Source organism: Octodon degus, unplaced genomic scaffold (genome assembly GCF_000260255.1).
Source record: "Octodon degus isolate 3935 unplaced genomic scaffold, OctDeg1.0 scaffold00264, whole genome shotgun sequence".
NCBI lineage: Eukaryota > Metazoa > Chordata > Mammalia > Rodentia > Octodontidae > Octodon > Octodon degus.
This window is the reverse complement of record NW_004524840.1, coordinates 673,750-682,425: the sequence shown is the minus strand read 5'-3', so window position 1 is coordinate 682,425 and position 8,676 is coordinate 673,750. Positions and strand designations below refer to the sequence as shown.

The following is an 8,676-nucleotide window of genomic DNA, read 5'->3' as shown; positions in this document are numbered from 1 at the left end:
ATGAAGGCAATGTTTTAGAACTCAATGATATTGGGCCGGGTGGTGCGTTCCTATTACCCCAGAACTCAGGAGGCTGATGCGTCACTGTCATGAATTTGAAGCCATCCATCCTGGGCTACACAGTGAGTTTAGGGCCAGATTAAACTACATAGCAAGAATCTATCTCAAAAAACCAAAACCACCATGAAGTCAATGCCTGACAGGGATAATTATCCCTTTAAAAGCTCCTAATCCATAAATCAAAGTTAACTAAATCAGCTAGAAGATAAAAATCTGTACTTCCTAAAACACCTGAGTGATGTGCTTACCTTTTTTTTTTCCAGGCATAATATTTTCTAATGAAATACTTTCTATCACTGCCACAATCTTATTGACTTCTGATTACTGGTCAAGAGACTAAAATTAATAAATTCACGAGACAATAAAATGAAAAGGAGTGTACAACTCTATTCAAGTAGAAACAATTTTAGAGAATTTTATTGTCAATTTATCAACACCTAATAGTTTTGCTACATTTAGATAAGCTCATTAAGAACATGTAAATTAAATACCATAAAAGTGGACTTTTAATGAAACATGGTTTTAATAAGACATGGATATACAAGTTTAGTGGTTTTATTGTATTGTTAGAAAATTATATTATGAAAGATACAAAAAATCAATAATGCTATTATTTCTGTTTATTTTTACAATCAGTATGCCATCTTTTACCATTATGGCTTTAATGTTCATTCTACCCAACAGATTTCAAAGAATAGTTTATTACATGCCTTAATAAAACATTTAAAATATTTACAAATTCAAAATAGATGTTTCGTAACTGAAAAAAGTTCACCTGAGAATTCATGATAACATTTGCCTTTTCTTGTTTTTCCAAGTTGTTGATGTGGCTGAATGTCCACGTGCAATCTGTGTCATCTATTGTATCTACTACACTTAATTCCTTATTTACAATTGGTTAAGCACTAAGCTATAGTAAATTGTTACAAAACTTACAGATGGAGAACCAATATTATATTCACATTTGTTTTAAATATAACAATTTAACAAATTGCTATAGCTATAGTATTCAAATAAGAAGTAAAATTTATGGTAATGCTATTTTACATAATATCTTTTTAAAAACCTTGATTGAGCACTGAGGCCAGTTCATAAAACAAGGAACAATGATCACGTACATATGCAATATATAAAATGAAAGCAACAATTGCAAATTCTGCATGAAGGAAAAGGCATACACTGTATACACATAATCCTATCATTTGTCTTCGGCAGCCTCAAAAAAAATATTGCCTTGAAACAAATTGCCTTAGAAAAAACTTCTTTAGAAGTTAATGCTAAAATAGGCATAAATGTGTAATGCTATGCAATATATAGAAAACTTCCCCACCTTATGGCCAAATGACAAAGATAAAATCCTTTTGTCTATATTACAACTTGAAAATCCTGTAGGTATGAGGTAGTGTAGTTATACTTGTCTTACATGCTGGCTATTAAAGGTAATGCTAAATTTTAAGAAATATTACCTGTGGCCAATTATCACATACCATTAAAATGACTCTTAATGCTAACCTGTTTACAGGTAGAGAGAAATATAAAATAGGAGCTTTAAAAATTATATTCAAACTGTGGAGATAACTAGGATTTAGCATAAAAGAGTTATTGTTCAAAGCAAATATTTACAGTTGCAATTAAAGCAAAAAAATTACTTGACATTTGCACATACAAACTGATGATTGACAGTTGAGTGTACACTGAGGTAGGAAATCAAGGGTTCCATTGGCTTGAAGAAAACTTTACATTTTGTAAACCAGAAAAGTCTTTGCATTATTTTATACTGCAACACTGAAATTTAAAATTACAAGTATCAAGGAAACAGCTACACGGGGAAATACACAGGTACGCAGAATTATTTTGTAGTATGGGATGCATTCTCATAGAATAAGCATTCTCCCTGACAAATCAAAAGTACTTCTGGAAGCCTCTACAAACCAGTTTTCTCTTCTGATTAAGTCAATAACAGATAACATACAAACACTGACAATATATTAGCAAATCCACTCCCACCCTGCCCCACACCCTGATGAAAAAAAGTAATGTTTAACAAATCACTCTGGAACATTGAAACTGGTCCCCATCCACTCTCAAGGCAAAGCTCTATTGTTTCTGACTCATTTGTACACAGTGGACGGATGTTTCCCCCCTTTCAGTCATGTAGGCCCTTGAATGGAGTCAGCAGTAGTCTAGAGAAGTATCTTTTCAGGTGTCCAACTTAATAAAATGAAGTACTTTCCATTGCAAATACTATAAACTACCTCTGTGCGTCCCCAAACACTGGGTTCTGCAAATGGTTCCAGGAACACAGGTTAAGTGCCCCTTATCTGAAATACTTGAGACCAGAACTTTCAGATTTCAGATTTGTTTTCAGGTTTCTGAACAGATACTGTGGGGATGGATCCCAAGCCTGAACACACAATTCATCTGTGTTCCTTACACACCTGACACACACAGCCCAGAGTAACTAAGAACAGTTCGTCTGTGTGCTGTGGCTGCTCCTTGCCATAGAGGTCCAGTGTAGAATTTCCCACTTCGGGCATCATGTCAGAGCTCCAAAGTTTTGGATTTTGAAGCATTTCAGAATTCATGATTAAGGATGCAGGCAAACCTGTATGTGTTTTTGTTTTGTTTAATCGTGTAGGTCTATAGCTTTCATTTTTTAATCTCAAGTCTGTAATTCCATATTGGCTAAGAATCATAAAACATTATGGGGCAGATGCTCAAATTATAAATACATTTTATAACAGGATCAAATATATACAAAGAATGATTTTTAAATGCCCAAAAGTCAAAATGATTTATGTGCCTTTATACCACACGAAAGAAAGGATTAAAATCTGATTCCCAAATGGTACAAATCAAGTTTCACTTTTTCTCATCAACCAGCACAGTCAGAGTAGATACATTTTTTCTATAACAATGGTATCTATAAGTCTACCACAAGACTTTAAAAACAGGATGAAAAATGAACTGTGCTCCTAGCGAATGCAGGCAATTTTCTGTGCACTAATGTCTGCTTTTCTGGCACTGGTGACCCAATGTGTGGTGAGCCGCCTCTAACAATGCTGCCAGATCATTCACTCAGCACAGTCTCGAGTCTTGTTCACGAGTTAAGAATGTAAGAAAACAGCAAGCTCATGAGGGGCCCAGATGTGGTAGGGAGTAGCGAGGAGAGGGGGAAAAAAAAACAAGAGGGAAAAATGACATGTATCTGCTGTTTGGATTTGCAGCCAGAAATTGTAGCGTCAATGAGGAGGAGGAGAAAAGGCTTCCTCCTTGGCCAGCCACCTCCTTGTTCACCCAGGTCCCCCAGAGCAGCTGAGGAATCACAGCCAGCCCAACCCACATCCGGTGTCAGGAGCAGCAGAGGGGTAGAGCTCTGGGACTCAGGCTTCAGCTAAGACGATTTCCTTTTCACGCTGCTGCCCTACCTCCCGCTGCTGACACCCTATTTCTGAGTAGACTGGACCTCTAGCAGCACTGTTTTTTAATCCAGTACATGGCAAAAGGCGATTATTAAGGTTCTGCAGGCCACCTCTTTACTGGGAACTATCTGCAGATGCTCCTGGAGAACCATGTGTGATATGCTGCAGTTTTCACTCCCATAGTTATTTTGAATACTTGGAAACTACTAAAAAAGTGATATATTTTGAAACCTAGGTTTTAAGGGCTTACTAAATTTTCACATGTGATTTTTCAAAACCTAGGAGGCAAATCATCTGTATGTCTCTTGTGGAAATCAGGATTGATTTACGAGAGATCTCTTGAATGAAATAAAAGTTACAAGGGGAAAACAAGATCTGAAACCAAGAGATGACCATACTGGACTTTTAAGACAATTTGTCAAAACTTCAGTAGGAAATCCAAGGGGCTAAAGGAGGGGAAAGAAAGCTTACTCATCAGTAGTACATTTATCAGTCATCTGCTGACAGAAATCTGAGATCCCACCACTCTGGCGACTCTGCTCCACAGGCCCCACAGGCTCTGAGGCAGCTGTGGGAGGTGGCTGGGCATCCCGCGCCCCTGCGCAGCCAGGCTCACAGCCTCCTCTCCCACTGGGGGACGTGGCTGGAGGCCAATCTGATAAACTGAAAATTGATCGTAACAGAAGTTCACCATCGGATGTGCTTTTTCCTTTTTCCGAAATTAAAAATGAAAGAGGGCAATCTGAGGCTGAGTACTTGGCAAGAATCTGTATCTGTTCTTGACTCAGAGCCGCCTCTTCACAGACTTGTTGGCAAAGTCCTGTCAGGTTCTGTTTTGTCTCACCTAAAGTTGACAAAATGTGATCTCTTTCTTTTAACAAGTTCTCCTTTTCATTTTGCTGTGAAGGAAAGAAAGAAAAGTGTTTATTACTACCTCAATTAACATTCTAAAATGACTAAACACTCAGTATCCACAGTATCTTCTTATTAAATCATATCACATGAATTCTTCCCTTCATTCAAATATGCTAAAAACAAAGGTCCATGATCTATCCAAAGCTCCTAAGAGTCAGATACACCTTAGAATTCAGAATTTTCCATTTTAGAGACAAAATATGGATACGCATAGAATTCTTCGGGCAGATATGGGACAGCACTCCACTACTGTACTTCTTTCTATTTTTACAATGAAATACTAAAATATCAAATAATGTACAAAGGAGGTCTTGTAATCTCATCAATTTGGGTTTTTGGACAAGAGTTTGCACAAACTTGCAGTTTTCAGAGTTTTTTGGATTTGCAGACCACAGATAAAACAAGTGTGAACTTGACATTTTAGATGGACTACAACAAAAAGTTTTAAGTACAGTATGCACAGCTTAACTACTGAGATACATACCACTGCAGGATTCAACTAATGACTGCTCTCTTGTGCCTGATATGCTACATGTTTTCAAATATGCAACCGCAGATATATAATCCACCCAATGACTGCTGAGGTAAGTAATACTGAGCCCATTATATAGATAGGATTAAGAGTTTAACATGTTCAGGGACAGAATGCCACTGGGTGAAGTTACTCAAGTGTGAACTTTCACCTGTACAAGAACATCTACCACTGGACTTCTTTTCAGAAACTTTCCTGATTCCTCCTTTGTTATCACTTATCACTTCTGACTGCATCTTTTTTTTTAACCCTCATCTTTGCTATCCTACCATTTTATTGCTTCCTATCTATTATGAGCTAGGAAACCTAATAAACAAGCTACTTATAAGGTGCGAGTAAATAAATGTTGACAGAAGATCAAAGGCTTCTCTTGTGAAATTTATTACATCTGTTTTTAAGTCAGAGGTCATTTTTTTTTTGTTTGTTTTCTTTTTAATATATTTGGTACAGCGTCTCACTACGCAGCTCAGACTCATACTGGTCCTCTTGTTGTCAGCCTCCCCAGGGCTGGGATTACAGGCGTGCACCACCATGCCCAGTCTTGGTGGCTGGCATAGCGCACCTGGGGGTGGGGCTGGCACAACATGTGGTTGAACCCTGGTCCCTGAGCTTGCCTAAGCAGGTGCTCAAGTCCGCTGAGCTATCTCGCCATCCCTCCCAAGGTCATGTTTTGCTTGCTTTCTGTGCATAGGCAGATTCTAGAGTTGACGGCACCTGTCAACATTTAGACGGGTTACTTCCTCCTACTAATCTGTAACTTCTATCCTTTCATCAATTCCAGCAGAAAAATAACTACGGTGGTAATAAGAACTGTGCTGTATGCAAAAGTAACTGTTACAGTTTTATACAAAAATACTCCTGTAAAATTAATCCAATTATTGGTAGTTTAAAAAAAAACTAAGTAATAATTTTAAAAGGTATACAATGAATACAAAGAACTAAATTTTTATATGTAAAGCACTCTCCAATTTATGTCTGTAAAACTGTTTTTCGAAACAGAAATGTGTACAAAATCTGTAACAAGAGAAAAAGAGGGAGACTAAGATCAAGGTTCACCCAGTAGTTTTCTTATGCAGAATTTGTTAGTTTTCAGATAAAACAAATCTCAGGAGCTAAGAGCATGCCAACACACCCACCACAGCTCGTCCTGAGAAGCACATTCAATGCGATCTCTATCCTTCCTTTTTGTGAACTCCTAGAAGACCATCCAAATGAAGATGGCAAGAAACAAAATTGCCCAAAGAAAGTGAAAAGTATCTTTCTTCCCCTATCAAAGTTGCGATGAATCCATTCTAAATAAACATAGGCAAAATTTTCACTGCTGAGTTGCCTTTTAAATTAAATATGACTAACCAAAATAATGAATATGTAAGTTTTTTCCCACACACCAGAACCACTACTTAACCTACAGATGCCATAACATATACAATATTTTATGACTAATGCATCTTTATGTAAATATCCATATCTTTAAATATTCTCACACCTCCTACTCCACTACAGGGATATCATTCATTAGTACGTCCTCTACAAGATGGCTTGATTCTTCACTATTAAAATGAGAATAACCCAGAAATTCTACCATGATTTTTTTTTTTTTTCCAGAACCGGGGATTGAACTCAGGCCCTTGCACTTGCCAGGGAAGCGCTTAGTCCACTGAGTCATCTCCCCGGCCCCCTACCATGATTATTTGTGTAAATTAAATGTTTCCATCTGTTACTCTGTATTTCAAGCTAACTTCTACATGGCTAATTTCACTCTAATTTTAAAACACACATTTACTATGCTATTAGTCAGATTAATAACTAATAGTGACATGAGAAAAGTAACCCGATAGTTTATGACATCATCACCAAAGATGTTGCCCAAACATACTAGCACCATCCTGCTTTGTATTTCTACAATGTACTGCATTTCACTATTCTTATTAAAGCAACAGTATAATTTTAGGTTTAAAGTACTATAGTCACAGATATAAAAATAGGATAAAATTGACCTAACAATGAATAAAATTGGCACCATTTTGCACTTTATACTAACATAGCAAATTCAAGTCCCTATTTTGGATAGCTAGTGTATAATATTCATTCAAGTATAAGTTCTTAAAAGCAGTTATGAATATAACTCACTCAGTAAAGACAAGGACCCCAAATATTTCACACCAGAGAAGGAGTGACTATTTTAAGAGAGAAAGTACCAACTCTAATAAATTGCCCCCTACTGATTTCTTATGACACAAAACCTCTGAAAACGTCAGAAAAGTCTATAAATAGCCCTTAAAAACATGAACAAAAATGTTCAATTTTACTCATAAACAAAAAATGAAAGCTGCTATGAGGTCCCAATTCTTACTATCAGACTGGAAAAAAAAATAACAAAGAAGTTGACAAAAACAAAAAAAGCTCTTGTTGAGGAGACAAACATACTACTGAAGACAAAATGGTACACCCACTAAGGAGAGGAATCTGTTAACAGCTAACAATACTGCACACACATTTGTCCTTGATCCAACTATCTGACTTCTAGAAATCTATTGTAAATACGGCTCTCCCCAAACAAGAAGAAGGAATGCACAAAGTAACTCACTGCAGCATCCCAGAGGTCAAGGAGACTGCTCTGAGCATTCCACACACAGCCACAAGTGAGTACGGCCAAGCTGCACAACAAGCAATCATCTCCTGCACTAAGAAAAATGTTCCCTAGAAATCACTTAAGTGAAAAGCATAAAACAGTATGCATAAAACATGTCTACGTGGCAGAAAGGGTAATAAAAACAGAATACACACAGGATATCAGCTTATTTCTAGAAAAATACAAATGGATGAAACTATTCACTGATAAGTAACTATAAACACACTTTAGAGAGAAAAGAGATTAAGATGTTGGAATTTACTTTTTTATTTTACTTTTTTTTTTTTTTTTTCAGAAACGGGGATTGAACTCAGGCCTTTGTGCTTGCTAGGGAAGCAATTATTCCACTGAGCCATCTCCCTGGCTCCTAAACAGGTTTTGTTTGTTTGGTTTTTTTTTTGGCAGAACCGGGGATGGAACTCAGATCCTTGCGTTTGTCAGTCAAGCGCTTATCCTACTGAGCCATCTCCCCGGCCCCAGAATTTACTTTTTAAAAATGTACAGTTTCAAATTTTTAAACCATATAAATGTGTTACATATTTAAAAATTGCTACATTAAAATGTAAAGAGTAAATCTTACTAAATATAAACAGAAACTAATTATACATCAAGTTGTTAGCAAAAAACTTCCTCAAATAACTTCAGACTCCTATGTTTTGGGATATATATAAGGGCAAAAAAGATAAATCTTAAATTTTGTTCAATCTGTTTAACAGTAACACAGATTATAATTTTGTGACATATATGTCTTTGGACTACAGCAAGAAATGAATATACAAATAGAATTACAACAGTTTTTAATGTATTTGGTACAGGGTATTTATGTATTTAGTAGTATAATGTATTTAGCAGCATACAACTTTTTTCTGCTTTTAAAAAGCAGAAAAAAGTTGCATACTGCTAAATCTAAACTGGAGGCCTGCGGGACCAGTCCCAGCCCAGGCGCAGCGTGGGCTGGACCCTCTCCCAGCCCCTCGGGCCGCCCCCCACCACTCCGCAGTGCCTCCCCCACACCGCCCGCCCAGTAGGATTTTCTGCTGAGTTCCAGGAGCCCCCAGACCCAGTCTTAGCCCAGGTCCGGTGAGTGTGCGGAGAGTTTCCTGCTACCCTGCGCC

General features: G+C 37.1%; 1 protein-coding gene across 4 annotated transcripts in view; it reads right to left on the bottom strand.

Annotated features, from left to right (window-relative positions):
- Nucleotides 1–599: 599 nt before the first annotated feature.
- Nucleotides 600–8,676, bottom strand: part of Bach1 (BTB domain and CNC homolog 1) — an 82,976-nt gene continuing 74,899 nt past the window's right edge. For all 4 annotated transcript variants that reach the window (XM_023706572.1, XM_004646301.2, XM_023706574.1 and 1 more), the window contains one exon: nucleotides 600–4,381. In XM_023706572.1, the coding sequence (XP_023562340.1) occupies nucleotides 3,950–4,381 (432 nt within the window). In that variant the 3' untranslated portion in view covers nucleotides 600–3,949. The remainder of the gene's footprint in view (nucleotides 4,382–8,676) is intronic.